At 40.2% G+C, this 24,819-nt stretch overlaps 1 protein-coding gene across 1 annotated transcript in view; it reads left to right on the top strand.

Annotated features, from left to right (window-relative positions):
* The window catches only part of LOC149300504 (importin-4-like), a 55,270-nt gene that overhangs the window by 23,390 nt on the left and 7,061 nt on the right, over positions 1–24,819 (top strand). The window contains exons 6-24 of the mRNA XM_089485012.1: positions 1,898–2,077; positions 2,185–2,250; positions 2,332–2,433; positions 3,415–3,498; positions 4,006–4,170; positions 4,248–4,301; positions 5,343–5,452; positions 8,525–8,633; positions 8,925–9,054; positions 9,904–10,017; positions 10,182–10,295; positions 10,650–10,773; positions 12,888–12,999; positions 14,897–15,000; positions 15,909–15,986; positions 16,553–16,610; positions 18,821–18,930; positions 19,542–19,725; positions 19,817–19,864. Coding sequence (XP_089341138.1) covers positions 1,898–2,077; positions 2,185–2,250; positions 2,332–2,433; positions 3,415–3,498; positions 4,006–4,170; positions 4,248–4,301; positions 5,343–5,452; positions 8,525–8,633; positions 8,925–9,054; positions 9,904–10,017; positions 10,182–10,295; positions 10,650–10,773; positions 12,888–12,999; positions 14,897–15,000; positions 15,909–15,986; positions 16,553–16,610; positions 18,821–18,930; positions 19,542–19,725; positions 19,817–19,864 — 2,046 coding nt within the window. The remainder of the gene's footprint in view (positions 1–1,897; positions 2,078–2,184; positions 2,251–2,331; positions 2,434–3,414; positions 3,499–4,005; positions 4,171–4,247; positions 4,302–5,342; positions 5,453–8,524; positions 8,634–8,924; positions 9,055–9,903; positions 10,018–10,181; positions 10,296–10,649; positions 10,774–12,887; positions 13,000–14,896; positions 15,001–15,908; positions 15,987–16,552; positions 16,611–18,820; positions 18,931–19,541; positions 19,726–19,816; positions 19,865–24,819) is intronic.

Below are 24,819 nucleotides of genomic sequence, written 5' to 3'. Positions count from 1 at the left end.
ATAGTGGAGCTGGAGAGGGTTCAAAGACGGGCAACCAGAGTAATAAGGGGAATGGGAGGACTACAGTACCCAGAAAGATTATCAGAATTGGGGTTATTTAGTTTGGAAAAAAGACGGCTTAGGGGGGACTTAATAACTATGTATAAATATATAAGGGGACAGTACAGAGATCACTCCCAGGACCTATTTATACCCAGGACTGTATCTATAACAAGGGGACATCCTCTACGGCTGGAGGAAAGAAGGTTTCTACACCAGCACAGACGGGGGTTCTTTACAGTAAGAGCGGTGAGATTATGGAACTCTCTGCCAGAGGAAGTGGTGATGGTAAACTCAATAAAAGAGTTCAAAAGGAGCCTGGACGTGTTTCTTGAAAGCAATAATATTACAAGTTATGGATATTAGATTAATAGGGACAGAACGTTGATCCAGGGATTTATTCTGATTGCCATATTTGGAGTCGGGAAGGAATTTTCCCCCTGGTATGGGGCAATTGGCATCTGCTTCATAAGGGTTTTTTGCCTTCCTCTGGATCAACACAGTAGGGACACAATATGTATATAGGTTGAACTTGATGGACTTTGGTCTTTTTTCAACCTTATGAACTATGTTACTATGTTACTATGTTACCATGTTTCCTTCAGCCTCCTCTCTATGCTGGAGAGGTTGTGGTGAGGTTGGTACGATGTTGCACGTCTGGTGGAGCTGCCCGGTGCTCTGTCCCTTCTGGGCTGACGTCTTTACTCTTATTACTACCTTGCTTGCCATCCCGGTGGAGCAGGTGGTTGAGGTAGCTCTCTTGGACATGTTTCCCCGATCTTTACGACATACACATAGAAAACTTCTAGCACACGTGTTGAATGCAGCTAAGATCTGTATAGCCCGCAAATGGAAGGAGACTTCTCCCCCTACTATTCAAGACGTTCTGTATTCCATCACAACGACTCGCACCTATGAATACATGGCTCACTCAGCCACCAATACCACACACATCTTCCAATCCACCTGGGAAAGTTGGGATGCATATTACACACACACATTCTGCCCCACCCCACAGGGTCATGTCTTGGGCACTATGCGTACTCCTTGGCTTGTGAGGGCGACTACTGCCGACTAAGATTCTCCTTTTTTTTTTTTTTTTTTTCTTCTTTCCTTCTCTCTCTCTCTCCCTTCTTCAGCTCTCTCTCCTTTCTTTCTCTACCCTGCCAGAGTATGTCTTATTTAGTTTGTTCATTACATTCTAAAAGAAAAATGTTTGTTTGTATTTCTTTGTACATTGTACCGTTGACTCCGATATCTGCTGTTCGGATGTTTTTTGACTGTACTCCATTTCTGTCAACTGTGGATGTCTCAATAAAAAAAATTTCAAGTGAAAAAAAAATAAATCACTAAATCAATATGTAAAACATGTTGTTCACACCCTGTGATATAAAAAATAATATAAAAAATAGATACATATACTTATATCCGAATGTGGAAGGATCTTCTGTCTCAGTCGAGTGAATTAGAAATCGTGTGTCTGTACTATTGTCCGCGGAGAAACAGGCGAAGAACGAAGACTTTTTGTAGCAGCGGAAGAAGACGGAAGAAAGGAGAGAGTCGCACAAATCTACATGTTCATTAATAGGTTAAATAAACACTAATAAAATGGGGTACTAACTAATATTTATATTCAGTTACATTCTGTTTCCTTTCCAGTTTGTGTGTAATCCTTTGTAAATCTTAGTTGTCATATTTGTTGACTGTCTTGTAATTTAAAATCATCTTAAAATTTCCTTTTTTTTTTTTATCCGTACCTTCTCTTATTTCATTCACTGTTGTGGTTCTTACTTCTGATACAGTCCCTGTATGTCACATGTAACTATTTGTTATTTTACAAATCTTCCCCGTCCCGCAGATTGGTCTCCTGGTCCTCAGGTGTGCTCTGGACTTAAGTGCTGAGTTGTTCCGAAGCCATTTCTCTGACCTCATTAAGCTGTTTCACCATACATTGAATGATCTTCAGAATGCTCCTCTGCTCTTCTATACCATACAGTCTCTCACCAGTATTATACCTGAAATGGGTGGTCACGAAATTGTGAGTTTCTTCTTCTGGATTCCTGTTTGCATTTATCTTTTTCCTGTCTTGTTTCTATCTGAACACATGCTGACTTTTTTTAATCTAAAAAAAAATTTTTTTTACAGAATCTGTTAAGGTCTTTTATTCCCAAGTTGCTAACAGCCATCAGACAGCTTATCCAGAGCAATGAGGTATTTTTTTTGTAATTTTTTTTTCGCTTCTCTGGTCCCACAACCCTTTGTGTTATATCTTTATTATTTTTTATCTTTCAGGTTCAAGCATGTGAGGCAATGGAAGTTTTTGATGAGATGATGGAAGGAGAAGTTTCTGTTATAGTACATTACCTGGCTGAGGTCATTCCCTTCTGTTTGGAGGTATGGTTTTGTGTAGCCACCAGCTGTTCTCTCTGGAATGTGAAAACAAAATACTATGAACTGATTTTATACCAGGAGAGTCAGCAGCGATTTACAAAATTGCTGCTTAGACTAGAAATCTGGGTTTATTTGCTTTGCAGTGCGTTGTAAATAGGTCTGGTCTGTCTTTCATTATGGATAGCTCCATTAAAACCTCAAGTAAGTATGACACTATATAAGATATACAGATCAGCCATAACATTATGACCTCTTTCACCGAAGCCTCTGCCCTGGGCTCCTGGAGGGTCCTGAGGCCAGGCACCTCATTTCAGACTATGCGCCCTGGCCTTGGAAGGGGTTCTGTTTTTGGTAAGGGTGAGTACAGGGGGTCTGTTTGGACTGCTTTTTCCCCCTGGTAGAGAGTGTCATGTTTCCCTAATTACCAGAGACTCTAAAATTGGGGCATTAACTTTTTCAGCAATTTGAGCTACAGCAGCTCACCTGTTCTATTTGACCACATGGGCCAGCCTTTGCTCCCCACGTGCTTCAAGGAGCCTTGGCCACTCATCACCATGTCGTGGGTTCATCGTATAGTGCGTGTATATAAAATTTCTAGTTCCCTGATCCATTCTTTTCTATCTCAGAATGCATTATGTGGACAGCATTCTGTGACACAAAGCAGAGGTGTGTGTGTGTTCATGACATAGTCTTTATCTCCATGCAGTCAGTATCTCATAATGTGGAGATAATAAGGTAATTTATAAGTCACAACTTCCTTCATAGTTAGGAGAAATAACACAATCAAATGTGATCTCTCTAAATATATGGGGTTGATTTTCTAAAGAAAAAAAATCTTTGCAGATTAATCTGGTTTCTTACATGTCACTTACTATATATTTGCAATTATACTGCCAAATAATAGTCTGTGTGTGTATTTATGTATTATATATATTCTATCTATGGGGGAAAGTTGATGATGCACTCTCTGCCCCTCTCGTCCAGGTGGCAGTTAACACATCTCTGTCTGATAATCTTCGCGTCAAGTCACTTTCATGTATCAGCTTCCTCATCAAACTCAAAAGCAAGGTATGTAAGAATAAGAGAACTAACATGATTTTAAAATGAAGAAAAAGTAAACTTGTTCATGCAGACAGGAAGTAGTTGTTCCTGAAACATAACAACATTTAGTATTAATGATTGTGGATGCTTCTCAAAGTGTCATCAATTGTAACTGCTGTGATTGGGAAGATACCTTTCCCCATGTGTGCCTGAGATGCGTAAACCATTAGTGCTTGTATAGTAATTAACTTAGCATGTCTCTAAGCACCTCCAAATATAAGGTTGGAGATCAATGCATATTATGGGTCGCCTTCCAGTTTTTGTGTTTCTTTAACCTTATGTGGCTTGTCCCAGACTGGAGACGGCACTTTTGAAAAAATTTTACATTGCTTGCATCTACAGAAATTGCGACCTTAGAATGAAGCTGCCTAGGAGAAAGAAGCATTATTACCTGTAATGTGAATGGACAGGTCTCATTTTAAAGTATATAACGAGTATATTTTAATATATTATTGTATCAACTTTGTTCTTTAGTCCATTCTGAAGCAGAAGCTGCTGGCTCCAATTCTCAATGGTCTTTTCCCAATCATGTGTGCGGAGCCACCTTCTGGACAGATGGATCCTGAAGACCAGGAAGACGATGACGAGTTACTGGAGGAGGAAGCTGAAGTGCAGACTCCCAAACACTATGCAGTGCAGGTGGGTGTTTGCTTGTACTTGAGAGAGATAAAAAGGTATTTTTATAAGAATTCCAAATGTTATCTTTTGTATTTCAGGTGATTGACATGTTGGCTCTCCATCTACCTCCTGTGAAGCTCCTGTCTCAACTGGTACATCGATAAGTTCCTAAACCAATGTCTTGGCTGTGTACACAAATATATGTCCTCTATGATTTTAAATGATTCCAGGTTTATCTGGCTGACGCTTCATTAACCCCTTCAGGACCGGGTTTTTGTTACTAAGGTGGCGCTAAAAGACCGGAGCCATTTTTGTGTTTTTGCTATGTCTTTCTTCAACTGTAAATTCTCTCTTCTCAATTAGTGAACAAATCATATATTGTTTTTTTCAGCACAAGTAGGGCTTTCTATTGAAATAATAATTATATATATAAACCATCATTAAGTATGAAAAATATCTAAAAATGTGGGGGAAATTAGGAAAAAAAGGAAATATTTTCACAGTTTCACCTATAAAAACTTAATATAACTAGTGCAAATGGGAAAAAACTCCAAAAGTGTATCTGGGTCCTCCAGGCAGACCACCAGCAGCAGAGCCCCATACAAAATGGGTATTAACCCCTAAAATGCCGTGATTGCGGCATTGAAGGGGTTAACGCTGCACTGACGCTCTCATGGAGCGATCAGGCAGCAGGGGAGTGCTGTGGCAGGTCCCCACACTTGCCTGAAGCTGCCTGTTTGCTCCATGAGGGCGTCAGTGCAACTTTAACCCCTTCAATGCCACGATTTTTATGAAAAGCGGATTTTGAGCCCACAAAATCACTCCGTGGGAGTGATCTAAGGCTCGGGCTGGCTCTGGGCTTCTGGCTGTGCTGTCTGCTCAGACACCCGGGCAGACAGCAGCAGATGACGTACCTGGTACGTCCCGGTCTGATGGTGACATGTGATCAGGAAGTACCAGGTACGTCCCGGTCCGGAAGGGGTTAAAATATGAATATTGCGTCCTCTGATATGATTAGCCATACTGTCTCACTAACTGGAACTGGAACCTTTTTCTAAGACCTTTTTCTCACCTGCCTCTCTATACTCTGTCAGGCTTTTAACCTTCCAATACAGTTACCAGGATATCTTACCTTTTTTTTTTTTTTTAACCAATTGCTTTTACATTGTTCCCAAATTCTTCTCTTGTTTTAGACACCCCTCATGGAACCCTGTCTTCTAAGTTTGAACCCATACCAACGGAAGGCCGGTCTTATGTGTCTAGCTGTACTCAGTGAAGGTTGTGCTGACAACATTCGCAACAAGTATGTGTTATAACTTTTCTGCCATGGCTAGGCGTATGAGGCATTTTGTTTTTCTTCTTTTATCAGAGAGTTTTTTGTTTGTTTATTTTGATTTTACTACCAGGTCCAGCCAGTAAAGATTGAATAGTTTAATTGTTTTGTTTCTGCTCCTTGCTGTATGGGACTACATGTAAGTTTCTCAACCCAACCACTTGACTTTTTTTGACCCCCTCTTGTGAGGACTTTCCATACGTGACAAGCAAGTAGGGCTGCCACAGCTAATCGATAACATTGATAATCGATAATGAAAATCGTTGCCAACGAATTTCATTATCGATTAGTTGAATCGATTTTTATAAAATGAGGGTTTTTTCAGAGTTAATGCTCTGGAAAAATACCCCTCGTTTTATAATCCGTTTCATTCAGTGAGACTCACAGCAGTTACTACTTACAGTCCCTCCCTGAAATCACTCTGACGATTGGCACCGCCCCTTTCTTTCCTCCCAGTCCCTCCCTGCAGTCACTTTGACAATTAGGGTTAATTTAGGGGCAGTTATGGTTAATGGGATATTTAGGGGCAGTTATGGTTGATGGAGTGTTTAGGGTTAATTTAGGGGCAGTTACGGTTAATGGGGTAGTTAGGGTTAATTTAACGGCAGTTATGGTTGATAAAGTCATTAGGGTTAACTTAGGGGCAGTTATGGTTGATGGGGTAGTTAGGGTTAATTTAAGGGCAGTTATGGTTGATAAAGTCATTAGGGTTAATTTAGGGGCAGTTGTGGTTGATGGGGACTTTAGGATTAATTTAATGCTGAGGACTGAGGGTTAATTTAATTAATTTAATAAGGTTAACTTAAGGTGCAGTTAGAGGTAAAAGGGGGCAGACTAAGGGGAATCTAAATCCTGGGGACAGTGAAGATTAACCCAGTACTTATTTATAAAAGTATTGTGTCAGTGTGCTGTGAATTGGTCTGTGAATCTATGAGGACAATATGACATATCTGGGGAGGACAGAATGACATATCTGGAGGTATAAGGCATATCAGGGGGTAAAGGCATATAGGGTATATAAAGGGATATGTGGGGAGGGCGCAGTGGCATATCTGGGAGGCAGTGTGCGAAGCCTGGGCTCAAATGTGCATAACTGGGGGGGCAGGTTGGGAAATAAAAACAAGAAATGCATTTTTATCAAAGCTTTTTTTATTCTGCTGTTTGTTTTTAGCATCCTGTTTGTTTATTAAATTATTTTAAATAAATAAAAAATTTTATCCGATTAATTGAAAAAATAAATCGGCCAACTAATGGATTATGTAAATAATCGTTAGCTGCAGCCCTACAAGCAAATCTAGTATGGCTCATGCCCAGGGCTGGATTAAGACATTGTAGGCCCCTGAGCTACAGGTACTGTGAGGCCCCTAGTAATATCGGATTGGGCATTATTCACATGACAAATGTTCATTTTGTATATGCACGGGGCATCCGGATATATATTTGTATATTTGGCCGCTTCCCAGAGACCCCACTGCAAAAAAACATACTGGCTATTGCTGATTTGCAGGCCCAGACTGGGAATGAAAAGCAGCACTGGGAACATTTGCACACCAGCCCCATATATTTTATCTCATGGTCGAGCCCTTGTACCCACACGCAGCCCTCATACGTATCTGAGTCACACTATTTGCCATCCAAATCACTATAATTCATTCACTTTTATCACATTATTTGTATTAAAATCCCAGAAACCAAAAATGTTAAAAGGCCCAAATTAGTTACAGAGATTAGACATAATGGAATCAAAATATTTGCTACTGCAAAAAATTTTAGATGAAAAAGTTCCAGTTCTGCCAGAGTGTGTAAAATGTTCTCCCTTAAGGAGGAAGGACAGGGAATTGTCCCCTGTAGAACAGAATGAAATCAGGCCTTACAATTAAATTGGGTTTCACAGACTCTGAAAATCCCAACCACCATCTGAGTGTCTGCAACTATACTTTTGTGATAAGATCTGCATATTGAAATAGAGTAAATAACACAAAACCTTTAATTTTCCTCTCACTGATTTCTGGTCCTAGAAAGTTTTGTCCTCTGAAGTGACTACAAATTCAGGAGGGCGTTTTTTTCTCTGAATATTGTATATTGATTTATGTGATGCCCCCCATCTAGACCCCTATTAGTATTGATTTATGTGATGCCTACCAGCCAACCCCCCTCCCTTGTGTAATGATGCCCCTACCCCTTTAGTATTGGTTAATGTGGTGCCCCAATATCCATTTGTATTTCCCCCAGCCAGCCTCCCCTTTAGTATTGATGTAATAATGCCCAACCACCCTCTTGTCCATCGATGCCCCCCACTGCCCTGTATATTACCCTCAGCCCCCCGCTGCCCTGTTTATATTGATTTTGTAATGCCAAAACTCAGCCACCCCCCACTTTAATATTATTTAATTTTTAATGATGTCCCAAGGTAACGCCCCCCTTGAATACGGGTCCTCTTTCCTCTAACCCCGAACTATTATTTTTTTGTTTTTTAAATACTTTTTGCTTTTCTTTTTCCCGCTCTCCTCTGACGTGACGATCCTCTCCTTTACACGAGGGACTCTTCTGTGAGCCCGCCCCCTTGAGCATCACGTCTTCAAAGGGGCGGGGCGAAGAGCCTCACTGCGGCACTGCCACTGTGCGGCATAGTTTGTGTGCACGCCAGCCATGCTATTAGGTGGCTGGCGGAGGTGGTCGCGGCCGCTCTGAACCTCGCGGCCACATGAAGGCCACTCTGAATGTTGGTCTGCTGGCCCACCATGAAATTTCCCGGTTTCCTGGTGGGCTAGTCCGGGTGGGAGGCCCCCCAGCTGGTCGATGCCCCTGGGCTGCAGCCCCGCCAGCCCATGTCTTAATCTGGCCCTAGTCATGCCTAGCTTGGTGAGTTGGGCCTTGGTCTTGATGGGCTTCAGCTGCACCGCTGGCCAGTTTGCCCACTTGTATTTTATGTCCTATTAAAAAGTTTGTTAGTGCCTGCTATATTAGGTGTTCTTTTGCTTATACGCAGTCCTAGAGTGACGGTCGCATAGCATTTCACATGATATTTGCTGTCTGTCTTAGGCATCTGCAGTCAATGCTGAAGGTGGTGTGTGAAGCTCTCTCAGATGAAAGTCAGATTGTTCGTAATGCAGCTCTTTTTGCTTTGGGGCAGTTTTCTGAAAATTTGCAGGTAAGTGTGTTCTGCATCTCTAATTCTTACCACTCCATTTTTTTCCTCTTTTCTCATGCTCACTATATATTTGGCTCTTTCTCACCATCTTTGTTTTTCTTCTTCTATTTGTTAAATATAAGTTCAGTGTCCCATATTCTTTCTTGTGTGTCGCCCACTGTTTTGTTTGCTAATTTCTCCATTACTTGCTTGCTAGAGTGCTTTTCCCTTTTTGCCATGCCTGCTGTTTTCCTGTTCTTTACTTTCCGTCAGTTGAACCTTTGTTTATAGTTTTTTTTCTATTTTTCTTAGCCAGAAATTAGTGAATATTCAGATACAGTCCTCCCTCTTCTGCTGGAATATATCTCACGTGTGGATCCTTCTAACACGTCTCACCTCACTAAAGCCTACTATGCCCTTGAAAACTTTGTGGAGAATCTTGGTAAGGTTTCAGCCTGCAACCTGGTTTGGAGCTATAAGGCATACTGGGTGGCATTATTTTTTTCATCATTAGTTAGGAACCATCTTTTCGGGAAAATTTACTTAGAATCGATTTCTAATAATTGTCTGAGTTAAAAGGAACCTCCCACTATATTTCTTTTTATGGCATAGTTATATTGTCAGTAGTTCCAGCCTTTTCCTTAGTGGATTACATGCTGTAAATCCAGTGTTAACTACAGTTTAGCGTTGCCTTTTCAAAAAGTACCCCAGACCTCAACAGACAGTTTTGGCTTGTGCTGATGCGTCAAGCCGGTATATTGTCGAAAATGAAGCTGCATTTTTTGACAATTTATGGCTTGCAAAAGGACAAGAACGTTGGATGGCATTTATTACATCAATATTGTGTAATGACATTGCATTGGGGCAGTATTGCAATCTCCAGGAGGCTTCTAGGTTGAAAGGACAAGCTTCACAAGTTGAAGTGGATTACTGGGTAGTTGAGTAGTAATATAAAACACATTTTTAGTGATAAAGTTTCAATTTATAAGAATCTTGGTGAAAACATTAAAACTATTCCTTATGTTCTTTGTTAAAAACCATTATATCCTAAATATTAAAATACAGTTAAGTATTTGCAGGCTAAATAAGGCAACTCTAATTATCAAATGTATCTTACAAATATCAGTTGCTAGGTAGGGAATGTTTGTAAAGGGCCAGAAATGTCAAGATTGGGAAATATTCTGATAGTTTCAGGTAGCTCATTGTAGATTAGGTTTAACTCAACCAGTATTTGTGAGAGTTAATGTTATTTGGCATGATGGCCATTTAGTGAAACTCTGTTCTTCCACAGGCTGTAAGATTGAACCATACCTTCCCAACCTGATGGAGCAAATACTGATGTCTTTAAACAACTCCAATAACAACAGAGTGAAAGAGCTGTCCGTGAGTGCTATGGGTGCCATTGGTGAGAAAACAAACTGCTTTGTTATTTTTACATCTTTTGTTTCTCATCCTACCAACCCCATCCTTTCCAACTCGCTAACTTGCCCTTTTTTCTTCTGATAATTCCACCCAATTGGCTTTTATCAACTTCCTCTGACTATGGATGAATTTGTGCTTTCTCTGTAGCCAATGGTGCTGAGATGCTGCTGATGCCATACTTCTCTTCTGTGATGGAATCGTTGAAAGTTCATCTGACACAGACTAGAGAAGAGGGAAGACCCATACAAATACAGTGTCTAGGTGAGAACATTACTCCTTGGGCATATCATTATCTAAGCTGCTACTATTTAAAGGTTGTAAGATTACAGTGGTCACGGGTACTCTCAAACGATCAGTGCTCTGTTCATTATCAACAGAATAGTAGGATGCAAGAAATTGGAAGGAGCAGGACTGCATAGTGAGTGCGCTTACTGCACTAACGTGATCCAAAGACTGCAGATACGAACATGATTTAGTCAGTTAAATTCATAGCCATTTGATTAGATGGAATTATATTTTTACGTGGACTTAACTTACTCATTTGTGAGGTGGCAGATCTGCTGTTAACACTTGTGCTTCAGTCTTTCCTCGGTCTCACATTGCGTGTTTTTCTAGAAACACTTGGCGTTTTGGCCCGCACCCTAGGAAAAGATGCCTTCCTTTCCTTGACACAGGACTGCTGTCTTCTGGGACTCGGGCTTTGTGATAGAGTTGATGATCCAGACATGAGACGCTGCGCGTGAGTTAATCTTGTCTAAATACTGGTTTGTAGTTTGTGTAGGTCTTCAGATAATGTTGTAGAAAGTTCCACAGTGTCTTTTACTTTTGGCTTTTGTTACTGTTAAGTGTATTTGACCGAAAAAAAAGTTAAGAATCATACTGAATACCACTCTCTGTTACCTCGCGTTGTGCAAATGTGATCTTATCGCATAGTGTATCAGAACCTAAAAGAATGCATCTTGTAAGTGATCATGTTTCTTAACATTCCACTATACCAGGGACGTCCAACATGCGGCCCGCGGGCCAAATGCGGCCCGCGAGACCTTGAGGTGCGGCCCGCGTAAGATCGGTTGCCCTGGCTGCCGATCTTACGCGGGCCGCACCTCGAGCCCTGCTACAACAAGAGCCCTGCTACTTACCTGTGGGAGGGTCTTTTGTACTGCATAGAGGAAGCGGAACCCAGCAGAGTTCACGTGACATCACTGTTAGCAATCACACTCCTATCATGCCAAGTCAGCCAGTACATTCTGAAACCTAGCTAGTTGCCCCCCTTATGTATTGATGCTGCCAGCAATATGGGGTCTGCACATCACTTACAGCCACCCTGTACCAGCATGTACTGGCTGACTTGGCATGATCGGAGTGTGATTTCTAACAGCAAGCACAGTCCCATCATGCCTAGGTACCAGCATTTACTTGTTGCCTGGGTATGATAGGAGTGTGATTGCTGTTAGCAATCACACTCCTATCATGCCAAGTCATATTGCTATTTTTTTTTTGTCCAGTTGTGGTGTGTTACCTACTTTTATTAAAAATATTATTAAAAAATTATTAAAAGAGTTTTTATTATTATTTTTAAAGGTGGGGGGTCATTTTCGGTTTTGGCTAAGTGAACCGTGAATGTTTTGGTCCAGAATTTTCATTTTGGTGCATCCCTAGAATAAATAGAACTATTTCATTTTTAATTATCCTTAATTTGTAGTCACAAAACTTTCTAGGCCCAGAAATCATTGAGAGGAAAAGTAAAGGTTTTGTGTCGTTTACTTTATTTTAATCTGCATATTTTATTAAAGGCCATATTTTCTCACAGTGAAAAATGAGTGCAGCCCTCACACGTATACAGTTCTGGTGAAGTGGCCCACTGCAGAAAAAACTTGGACGCCCCTGCACTATACCCTATCATTCCTTAGCAGATGCTGCAGAGTGGAGGTTTTATGGAAATAAAGCCTATTTTCTCCCACACACAGGGATTAAAGAGTATAAACCTCCTGTCATTCAAAGACTTATGGTAGAGACTAATATGCATAAATACTGTATTTGCTCGATTAAAACAAGACCCTAATTATAAGACAGCCCCTGCCCCCCAAATGTAAATATCAATTTAGGAAAAAAAGAAAAAGCTAATTCACATGTAATTACTACTTTTCACTCTTTTCACATGTAATTACTACTTTTCACTCTGCCTCCCTGACATGCCTTTTAACCCCCTATTTCCCACTCTGCCCCCAGATATTCCTTAAACACCCCCTATATGCCACTCTGCCTCCAGAAAACTATTATACCCCACCATGCCACTTTTACTTACCCCACCCCCGCATGCCCCCACTTACCAGTGCATCCCTAGACTTGTCCCCCATGCTTCAGACTCCCTGGTGTCTAGTAGGGGCAGCCAGTGGAGTTCTGTGCGATGTGCACAGACAACCTCCGCTGTTGGTCGGTACTTCCGCCGGGGCTTCTATGACTGAGCACCGGAAGGTCATGTCATGAGGAAGTGCTGGCAGTAGCGGGGGATATCTGCGCGCATCGTACAGACGTCCACCGGCTGCCAGAGAGGAGGATCCAGGTCCCCTGCAGCGCTGCAGAGAATCTGGATCTTAGTCTTGTAGTCAGGTGACCTTGAAAATAAGACAAGGGACCTTGTCTTATAATCGAGCAAATACGGTAAATACATTGCGCTACTTCCATCCTTTAGTAGAAAAAATGTATTATAAAGTGATTCTGGGGTTTTGTTGTAAAGGTGGAACAGAATAGTTCATTATACATATTCCCTTGAATATGAATTTTTTAAATCTATGTGGAAAATGAAAATTATGAATTTTAAATTAAAAAAAATTACTCCAAACACCGTTACAGGTACAGCCTGTTTGCTGCTCTCTCTGGGGTTATGGAAGATACAATCTCTGTGCATCTGGAGAAAATGACCACTTTGATGCTTCTGTCTCTAAAGTCAAGGGAGGGAATAGTGGTGAGTATAATGTTAGTGTAAAAAGAATAAAGGCCATTTTGTAGTACTGCAACTGGAGAACTGGGAGTACTTTTTATTGATGACATACCAGTGTCTTTTAATCATATCTAAATTGAATTTCCATAAAAAACAATGACATAATGCAGCCATAGTTTTGCATGCATTGATAATGTGAAAGGGTGCATATCCCTAAGAGCATATCTGGTAGTTAAAATTGTTTAGCTTGGCCAGCTCTTTATGGGTAAAGTTCGTGGAACAAATTGTGTGATCTGTTATTGCCTATGCAGAATGCAGTCTGCTATTGTATTAACCGCATCAAACAATCAATAAAGTGTATAACAAAACCAAAAATACATGAAAAAAGGGCCTGCGCCCCTTATAATAAGTAAAAAAAATAAAAGGTAATATAACCTTAAATGGGAAATCCAGTATATATATATATATATATATATATATATATATATAATAGACCAGTCCAGGTGAAAAAACCAAAAAATAAATATAGTGTAATATGTAATGAAATAGGCTGGTAGAAGTAAAATATGAAGAGAGCTCCTTACAGTGTAAAGGGCATTAAAATACCCATATAGAAGAGCGTAGAAAAAATTCCTCTGTGTCAGCAAAGACCTCTTCGAATGCAACCCCCTCTCAGTTGGTAACGCATGATATGGCTCAAATCCCGAAGGAGAAAAAACAGAAGGTAAGTAAAAATAAATATACTTTAATCACATAAAAAACATAATCCATTCTTACATATAGTAACTTGGATTATGCTGTCCTCGTGGTTGCTCCAGTTGTGGATCCACGGCGAGAGTACTCCCCAACATGTGTGTATAACATCCTTCCGTATCCTCTGACGTCAACACGCATTTTATTTGCATTTGCCTGAGCATATAGATAAATATTAAAAGTGGAAAATTGCTTAAAGGCAGGTTTCCATAATCCACTGCCTGTATTTGTTCAATTATAAGACAAGGTTTTTTCAGAGCAAATGCTCTGAAAAATACCCCTCGTCTTATAATCAGATCTCAAATAAAGATATGACCATCCAGTGTTCAGTCATAGAAGCCCCAGCGGAAGTCTTGGGTAGTAGTGAAGGTTGTGTGCGCGCATCGCGCAAACGTCCACTGGCTGCCCCCAATTGACACCAGGAAGTCTTGAGCACGGGGGACAAGTCTAGGGATGCATCAGTAAGTCGGGGGGAAGAGGCATATAGAGGGGTATAAGGCATAGGGGGGCAGAAGGGTAAATAGGGGGTATAAGGCTTATCAGGGAGGCAGAATGGCAAATGGGTGTAAGGGATATCTGGGGGGCAGTGTGGCATAAAGGAGGTGTAAGGCATATAGGGGGGGGCAAAGTGGCATATCAGGGAGGCAGAGAGGCGTATAGGGGGATATAAGGCATATTGGGGAGGCAGAGTGGCATATAGGTGGGGTATAAGGCAAAACTGGAGGGGGCAGGTTGGCAAATAAAAGAAAATAAAAAATGCATTTTTCTTAATCATAGTTTTTATTAAATATGAAAAAATAGTTTACATGTGAATTAATATTTACTAGTAAAACTTTTTTCCTATAGGGCAGTCTTATATTCAGGCTTTTTCTTTTTTTCTAAATGAATATTCAAATTTTGTGGAGCTGTCTTATAATCAGGATCATCTTATAATACAGTATATTGGTAAAGCGATATTACATTTGTCAGCGTGCTACTATGAACGCAAGTAATCAACTCTGCTTGCAATAAAAGTATCATTTCCCTTTGGTAAATAAACAAGTACTGTGTTCTGACCTCTACCTGTCTATTTTTCCTTTGTGCACTACCCATTCTGAATCTGTGCCAGTTCTCATATCTCTATTTTATCCTTTTTCTACCCCCTCCATTTTTGTGCTCTATGTGTCAGGTTCATTATAATGAGAATCGGTCCTTCATGCTGTTTGATGATGAAGCAGACGAGGAAGATGCAGTGATTCAAGAGGAGGAGGAGGAGGATCCTGACATTGAAGGGTGAGTCTGAATTCTCAGATGAATCCCGGAAGGAGACAGAAGCCCAGCTGAATGAATCCAAACTTTAAAAAGTATCTTATACGCTTTGTCAGAGGACAGGAAAAATACCCATACTTTTGTGTGATCTTAAAATTAAGATTTTGCTAGAATTTACTGATTTAGACAGTTTTATGTAACAAGGTAATGGAACACCCACACTTGTAAGAACCCTTTCCCTGGCTACCACATATACCTAATTTCACTACTGAAGTTAGTAACAAACTAGTAGAGCAACCTGTTTTCTTTCCTAGTCTCTGGGGATTATGCTGGCCATGACTGCTTCTTTACGGCGTTTAGATCTTGGGTCTCAAAACATGACACCCATAAACTGATAAAAGGAAATCAAACAAACTCTACTGTAATCATAAAAGCTCCTTAACCTTTGAAACCGAGGAACATATTTCAATAAAAAAGAGCTGGATTTTAAAGCTTTATAAGCTCAACCAAGCAAAATAAGGGTTCTCTAGCAATTTAAGTTACGTCAGTTGACCTGGTGCTGATACAGCTAATTAAAACTATAACATAGCCGGGTGTCTAGCAAGTGAACTTCAGTGGTCATTGTTTTTCATAGTCTACCAAGTGGAACACTTACAGGTATCTTATCTATACATTTATACACCGAGCAGCAGCAATTAAAGTGTATCTCCCCACATACACAGATGTGATTTAAAAAAGGAAAATAAAAGTACTAAACAAATCTAAAATAAACAATTTTAGATTTTTTTTTGCACTGAATCGCACTTTAGTATGTTTCTTTTCTTTTTATCTTACCTATACACTCTGTGCTTGTCTATTCCAATACGGATTTTATTTCTAGTGAGACCTAGTGAACAGGAAATCTAAGAGCTCCAGCTTTTTTTTGTCTGTAGGTTCAGTGTGGAAAATGCATATATAGATGAGAAGGAAGATGCCTGTGAAGCTCTGGGAGAGATTGCATACAATGCCAGGTAAGGATTATGATAACAATTGCTCTTTCATTCCATCGCCCTCTCACTTTCTGATTTATTCGCCTGCAGTGAAATTTGTAACGTGACCAGCTGTAGAAGAACTTATTGTTTGCAATATCTGTACTTCCTCTTCAATATCCTTCTGTTACCCAGTTTATCTGCTTTCCCCATTTGCATTTATCTGTACAAACAGTTTTTATTTTACATCTCCCACAGAGATTCCTACTTCAGCTCACCTCCATTTCAGACCTGATTTCACATTCTGTCATGACAGACTCAGACTTACGTCATATTGCCTACCCATTATGTCTTTTGAATACTTAAACTGATGTTTCCTGTGTTCCCTGCCGTTTTAAAAACCCCACATCAACGTGTTAACATCTTTTTTTAATATATAATTCTGTCATGTCTCATGTAATACACTTGGTAACCGGATATCTGGAACAGATAACCCTCATGTTGTATCACTTGCTTTTCCTAACAATTGTGCACCTCAATTCTCCATTAGATTGTGGTTGATTTTGTCCTTTATATTTACTTGTAATACTTTTACTCTCTCATTTTAGCTCTTCATTTTTCCCCTATCTTGATTCATGCTTCAAGGAAGTATTCAAGCATATAGATGTAAGTGTTTAATATATCTGTAAAGCACCAACATATTACACTGAACCGTGCATGACACGAGATGATGCAGTTCTGCTGCAGCAGCAGCAGCAGCTATCCTTCTCCTACATTGTCTGATTATTCTTGCCATTGATTGGCTACTTGAAGCAGCCAATCAATGGCAGGAACGTCGTCCCGTTGAGATAAAAAACATAACAAGGACTGCAGCGGTCAGGTTTCACCAACATAAATGCGCTGCACCAACAACAAGAAGCAGGAGTTCCAGCAGGAGCCAGCAAATAAAAAATAAAACTCCTGGAAAACTGAAAATGGTTGATTTTTTTTTTGAAATTATAATCCACCCCGTTGTATATTACAACAGGGGTACACCTCCTAACAAAGAAACATGAAAATAAGAGCCTAAGACATTTTGCATTAAATGTAGCGCTTATTCATAGGTTGAATAAGCAGTAAGTTTGGTGGGAAGCACGTTAGGCATTTATTCTCGTCTTTCTTTATTGGGCGTTTTAATTTCTTTTTACTGGCTTCTGCTGGGACCTCCAGCTTCTTGAGCTTGGTCCAGTCCATTGAAATCAGTGTCAGCATTTTCCACACAAGTCCAATGTTTTCCCCCGAGTCAGCTCTTGAGCTAACAGGGGGTGAGTATATCACGTGCAGGGAGATGTTTAGCCGAATACATCTCCTGCACTGCATGTTGATAAATATAATGTAATGCACTTGGGAGGTAAAAGTACCAAGGCAGCATATAACATTGGGGCCACTGTTCTGTCTGAGACAAGAGAAGAGAGGGAGTTGGGAGTAATTATTTCTGAGGACTTAAAGGTAAGCAGGCAATGATGCAGTGAAGTGGTTCTGGGTTTTATACCTTAAGGCATTAGTAGCAAGAAGAGGGAGATGGTTCTGTAACTCTGGTCAGGCCTCTTAACTTAGCTACTTAAATATCTGATCTAACCTGAGGGATAAGTGTCCTGAAATAAGAAAGAAATACAAGTTTATTTTCATTTAAATTAAAGATGACAGTCTACGCCAGAGTACATGAGGCACCTGTTACTCATTGTAAACCTCCAAGTCAGGTGAGAAGAGGTAGTAAAAGACAATATGAGTGTGAGCTATTCCTACAAGAGAGTGATTGTTAGTCAGTCGGTGCGTAAAGAAAGTGGCAAGTATTAAGCACTGGAATTGGGGGACTTAGAGATCTTCTCCTTCTTTGACTTTAAATAAAAACCACCCATTCCCTTGAGGGGAGGTCAGTAACATAAATATACTGAACACAGGAAGTAGAGGCCGGATCAAAGAAATAGTCACCTGTCAGATATTTTGCTTTATTAGATACAGAAAAAAATCTAACTATCAGCACAAATAAGAAGATGCCCACAGACACAGATGCCCTGGACGTAGATTTGTTTTATTAATTACTGTTCGATAATCAGTCTATGCTTCATGTTGTCACAATCTATGTTCTGATATTCAGGTTAAACCCTTTGCCATGAGAATACTTTCTCTGCCAAACTGGATTTATTTAATGACTTAAGCTATTGATTTAGAATAAACATATAAATAATTCTAATCTTGTCCGATTTTAGTCAGTATGTCAATGTGTAATTTTGACCTTTTCTTATTCCCTTCCTTGAAAATTGTGCAGAATTTGAAACTTTTGAAGGATAGCACCGTATAACTCAAGTACCTGTTCTCTACTATGAAGTTAGATCCCTTCTTTTTGGGGGAGTGATACCTTGCAAATTTGTAACCCTTTTCCTTTGTATCTGATGCTTTAACTAGCCTTTCTAGTTAAATATTACCGTATTTATCGGCGTATTACATGCATCGACGTATAACACGCACCTCATTCTTGCCTCCTCTGTGGTCCGGCACTCAGTGTGTCAGAGCAAAGTGCGGGCGCTTTGCTCTGACTCATTAATACATGCCGGAACGCTCGTGGTACTTCAGTGTCATCATCCGCGCAGTCTGGTGTGTGGTAATGAGAGGAGCAAAGCGCCAGTGCTTTGCTCTGATACACTGAGTGCCAGACTGCGCATATCTGCGTATAACACACAGTTATGATTGCAGCCCCGAATTTTCGGGAAATAAGTGCGTGTTATACGCCAATAAATACGGTAATTATACAAGTGGGAATTTGAGTATCTCCGGCACCTACCTGTTGTGACTGTCTCTGTGATTGTAACTGACTCACTGAATCCCCTTCCTCTTAGTCTCCTCATGTCAGTTTAAGGAAGGCAGCGTTCGAAGCCCTGGGACAGTTTGTACGCTCAATGAACAAGGTGTTTACAAAAAACCCCATCGAAGACAACAAAATGGGTAAGTGGGTTTGGAAGCTGGGGGACAATGTTATAGGAGGTCTTGGAGACAGCCTGTTGTAGGTTAAAAGTAAAGAGGGAAAAGGTGATGGATAATTTGGCATCTGAGGGGGGACAATATTATACGCAAAAAAAAAACCAAGAAACTTGTTGCTAAATCATCATTGCACAATGTGTTGGGCTTTGCTGCCAAAATCCTTTTTTATTAGCTTACAATAGTTAAAAACGAGAAGGTCATCTGTAGTGCATAGATTGAAAAAATGTCTAGAACATGAGGCTGTGTTGTTGCCTGGGCAAAATAATTTGAGCGATTAGGAGTGTATTGATATCACAAGAATGCATATTGTATCAACAAAAGAAATTATATTTATTATGGTACTAAATTACAAATAAAAAGGCACAACGGATTACTTGTTGTGAAGATAAACTGTGAAATAACCTTTTTTAAAACATTTCGTTTTTTTCCTTTTTTAACCTGTACCTCAATTCCATTTTCTCATCTGTTTGTTTGTTTGCCATCTCTTCCACCCAACTCTATGCATTGTATGACCACTCACCCTTGATATTTTCCTCTCCCTTGCTATGTCCTTTCCAATCCCATCCTAGTCCTGTTGAGTTTCCTGTGCCTCCTGATCCCCTCCTGTCTGCAAGGCGCATTGCAAGATAAAGAGCGCACGGTGGTAATGGCCATCCTGGACACCCTGAACCAGATGCTGAGGGATGTGAAAGAGCTCTGTGTGAGGGACGCTGAGCAGTTGGAGAAACTCTGTGTAGCCATCAGAGCTGTGCTGCAGAGCAAGGTCTGACGGATCGTTACTAACAAGTACACTAGTATCCTAGACACACCTCGAGTGCCACCACAGTCAAACTCATTTAGTTCTGCATTTACAGACAATGTGTCAAGACCCTGATGGCGAGGACGAAGATGATGAGCAGCAGGTGAGTCGCATTGAAATCCATAAAGGCAGTAACTGTATTTCAAAAGTTTGAAGTTATAGTCACTTGTAGAGCAGGGGCAATTTAATTACCAAGGAATGGGCAGCAATAATGTGAAATTGGTTTACTTTCTCAAAGTGCATTCTTTAGTGTCTTTTACTTATAAGGATCCCCACATGTTAGTATTGTTTCTAAGATGTCTTCACATTCTCTATTTCTTTACCTCTCTACATTGTTCTGTTTGAGTTAGCTCCTGCCCTTGTACATGTCGTCTTCCCATTTTTTTGCACTGCCTCAGACTAACAATTGCCCAGTTTATTTTCTTCCCTAGTTAGATTATCTGTATAACATCTGCCCATGAATTCTTGTCTTCCATACTTTTACTTGTTTTTTTATGATCTTGCACGCTATGTACTGTAATCTGAGCTTCAGGGCTCTGGATTCTAAAGGTGCTACACAGACTATCTAGTGTCAGTGCTGAAAAAGAGTTGACTGCCAAAAATGGTGGCAGTGCCAAGAATGCTACTGCAGCACAAAAACAAAGCAAGAGAGCCCTTGTAGAGATTAGACAGAATCGTTCTCTCAGTTCCTCTTTCACCGGTGTTAGGTCTTTGTACATAATAGTGCTGCAGGACAATGTGCTCCCAAGGACCAAACCAATGCATGGAACTAGCCAGTTAGAGTGTGTAGGCTCATATAGGTATGCAAAGAGACATCTCCAGTTCAAAAGGTCACATGCTGATTCTCTTAGGGTTAGCTCACCCAAAAAATTGATTCCAAAGGAGGCTGCAACCATCCAGCAAGCTAGATTGAGAAGGCTGGCCTGCAAGATCAACTTTTGCTTGGCCTCCGGAAGACAACCACGTCTGTATAAATATGAGCGTCCCAGTTCTTCATTAAGGGACATCCACGGAAGAAGCAGAGAAACACACCAGTATGTTTCATTCTGAAAACACAGGAATCGCAAAAACACCACATCCAGACCAAGAGGCAATGGCCATCCAGTATACCAGAGAAACATCAGGAAACCTGCAAGAAACATTGGTAAAATAACATGTGAGGCACTGCCAAAGAGGAAATAAGCAAATAATTAGAGAGGAGCTCTTTCGATGACAGTCAGAACAAATGATGGATTATAAATCTGTCCTTTCACATATGGCTGAAAAGTGCAGTAGTAAAAATGTTCTGATTAGCTGGGATATTATATGTATTTATTTAATCTATAATAATTTTTTTTTACTGTTTGTTGCATTTGTGAGGAATCATCACTAATGCTTCAGTGCAATTCTTATGAGGAAATAACATGATTTGCTAGTGTCATAAAGCACCAACTACTGAGTCAACATAAATTTATGTCATCTAAAACCAAGCTGTAATCTGAACCCAAGAACCCTGCTTGGTTACAAGCTGTAATGGATTTGATGGATTGAAATACAATTTTATTTGTCACTTGTATTGGGGAAGATAACAGTCTGAACATACATAGTGTGCTTTACCTTGCTGGAAAGATTCTTAGTGTATAACGGCTGTCAAGTACTGGTGTCTTGTAGGTTGGCCTAGAAGATTATGGCATAACAAATAGTGTCGGTATCTGGTTGTCTAGTGAGTCATATTGCCCCAAATCAGGGGCGTCCAACCTGCGGCCCTCCGGCTGCTACAGGACTACATCTCCCATAATGCTCTTTCAGCTAAGGGGCTGGCTGAGGAGGATGGGAGATGTAGTCCTGCAGCAGCTGGAGGGCCGCAGGTTGGACGCCACTACCCTAAATGGTAAAATAAGAAGTATTGGAGAACTTCTCCATGGCAACTTTTATGATTGCACCCAACCTATAGTCCAAAAAATATTGTTAAGGTTTAACCCAACATGGCCAACGGTGTGCTAAAGTTTAAGGGGGATTTGTTTTGGATTTCATTTACTGGGGTTTGAGGACCACCTGCAGGGGATTTAGATGCATTTAGCGTAGTGTAAAAGCAAGGGGGGGTGCTTTAACAGCAGCCATACAAAAACAAATGCCTCTCTATATGCCAGTCTGTTTGGCCCCAGATAATGGATGCTAAACCCAGGATTGCAAGGGTATCGGGGTATATATGCAAGTGATGCATGGAGCCATGTTTATGATGTGCAGATGTGGGTAAAGGCTATTGGTGTAAGGAACTTATCATGGAGACCAGCTAAATGTTCAACATCTATCATGGCATTGATAATGGCATTTCATGAATATAAAATATGACACAGAGGTAGGGTATGCACATTGAGAGACAAAACATTGCTGGGGAATAAAGTGAATATAATGCTACAAGGATGAATACATAAATATGTGATTAGGTAAGGATGACTGAAAACCCACAAAGATCAAAAGTGCAAATCATTGAAAAATTGGACATTGTTTTTTTCGGCATGCAATAAAGATACTCATGTTAATAATTGTAGCACAACCACAGATGTAATTTACGGAAGCTCTGGATCTCTGGAGGAGGTCTCCATAAAGATATGAGGTGTGTCAAAGTCCACAGAATATGTTGCTAAGGGAAACCTTGGTTGTATGGAGCGGGGGAAATGCCATCTTCAAACAGTCGCTAATATCAGTAAATTGAACTGTTGTAAAGGTTAGGGCCAATTAGTGTTATAGAGATCATCAAATTCTCATTATATTGATTCAATTTGAGACAATATATTTGTAGCAAATTGTGGTGTAAAACATTTGGCTAAATGTATATTCTTTACCTGGGCGTACAAGAATCCTGTTTTGTTGCCTTTCACCTCTGCAAACCAGTTTGCTAGTAATGGTACACAGCACAGTGTTTTCCCATTAAATGACTTGTGCTTCCTGTTGGGACTTCCCCCTTGACATGTATGGGTTGATTTCCCATGTATGTATGTGCTAATGATTGCAGGTGTGTTCCATGATACACGGTATATAGTATTTATTTATACTATGGCATCTAACGTGTTCACTGCTGCAACAGTAAGACATACTAGTAAAGATCGCTCCCCCTCCCAAACAGAAAAGAGGTCATTTTCATTCCTAAAGGCAATACGTTTTTTTCATTCATTCATTCATTTGTGTGAGTTTGAACTACAGTTTCCTACAGAGGTCACGTTACAATATTGTTTTATATACAACACACATGTACATAGTGCAAACATTCAAACACGCTTGCTCTGTATTAACGGCATGGCTAGAGTCACAAGCTGTTGCTCTGTGCTTTGGGGGAGGTTAACTTAGCAGCCCAAGTAACGATGTGGCAATTAAAGTGCGTTATCTTGGTTTAAAAATAAATGAGAATCGCATGAAGATAGAGCGTTGAAGAACCGGCAATGCATGTTTTGCTCAAATCTGTACTTTGACACTTGCCTAGTTTTTATATTGTTCAGTCAGAATTCTGCTCATCGGCTGTTGTCTGGAAACTCCAGGAATATAATCACAATGTAATCTTAGCTTTTATTTTTATCAACTCTTTTCAACTCATTTTCTGTAAAAAGCTTCCAAAAAATGCAATGAATGCAGGTTTTATAACTTGTATGCACCTATTGTTAAGATTCTGTTTTAGGAAGGGGTATACTGGACGAGTCACAATCTTCAGTGATCGGCATTGATTTAAAGGCATATGGAAGATATATGGAAATAGTTGCTAGAATGTTTAACCAAAGTCCTCTTCTCGCATTTTGCCGATAAATGGTTTGCAGCAGAGGTCCGTGCCAGGCTCTGTGCAATCATTTTTTATTTGTTATTTTTAACTTAGATTAGAGGGAAAAACAAGATGCCCTCTTTCACATGCTAAAATCCCACAGTAGTCATAGAGGTGTCCACTCCACAATGAATGCAACAGCATCTTAAAGGCATTGTGTGTATTTTCAGCAAGTAGAATTGTTTCCTTTGTGTTGACATTGTCAACAAGCCAGTTTCTCCCAGAACGGGTGGCTAGGTGGCTACCTTAGTTATTTTCATTATTTTAATTGCAAGGTTTATTTTTTAATTATTGGGGTGATATCCAGTTCAGTTTATTACTATTATTGTGCACATGTTTAGCAACTAATTTAAGTTATTTGTCAAAATAACTGGTGATTTCTGCAAATCTCCTGTCTGGGTCTTGTCTTAGTATTAGCACCAATATATTCAGCTCTTTTGTTATCTATACTATATATGTCCCTAGTAATCGGACCTTGTCCGGATCGTTATCTTTAACGGATAGGTCTCATAAACAAATCCCTTCAACTCTTCTTTTTCTGCTACGTTGACAAAATGTGTGGTAGAATTGCATAACTTTGGCATGTATGTTTAACTAGGTATTAAAGATTTCAAGGGCAACTCACGGTAGAACGTCTTTCCCACCCGCTGGAGTACCCAGTGATACGTCCCAGAATGTACCTGCTATCATACTGACTTTGCTTAGAGGCACCTAACTTCAATACACACGATTCTGTATGTTAGCAGGACTCTACCTTTTATGTTGTGTGTGTTTGTGTGATGGAGATTTCGTTTCAAGGACTCTTAGTATTTAACAATCTGTGAATTGCATATTACGTATAAGGTGATGGCTCTTGGTGCAAGACATCTTGTAGACTTACCTGTGATAGCGATATCAGTAAAGATCAGGATAAGCATAGAAGTTGCTATTGTCTGAGTCTTAATATCTCGTAAAAACAGCAAAGGCACAATATTGAGAATATTTTTTCCAACTAGGAGCGTAAGAATGGTATCTGATAAATCCATCTGTGCTCTCTCCGCCATGCTTCTCTCTGCTAAATACTCCGCGAGAACGTCCTTCTTTTCGTGGGAAGGTTTGTCATCTATTTAGAATTTCCCTCCTGCGATCTCGGTAACATTATATTTTAGCATCATAAATTGGAAGCGTGTTCTTCGTATGGACAGACGGTTAACCGGTGTGCACAGAGTCTCAGTGAAGGTGTACCGTACTGGTCCTGTGAACCCTTAGACGTCTTTGCTTGCTGTATT

Source organism: Sceloporus occidentalis, unplaced genomic scaffold, assembly GCF_023333645.1.
Source record: "Sceloporus occidentalis isolate IW3139 unplaced genomic scaffold, rSceOcc1.0.p SCAF_24, whole genome shotgun sequence".
NCBI classification, from domain to species: Eukaryota; Metazoa; Chordata; class Lepidosauria; order Squamata; family Phrynosomatidae; genus Sceloporus; species Sceloporus occidentalis.
The sequence above is the reverse complement of the archived record's forward strand: the minus strand, read 5'-3'. Positions and strand labels throughout refer to the sequence as shown.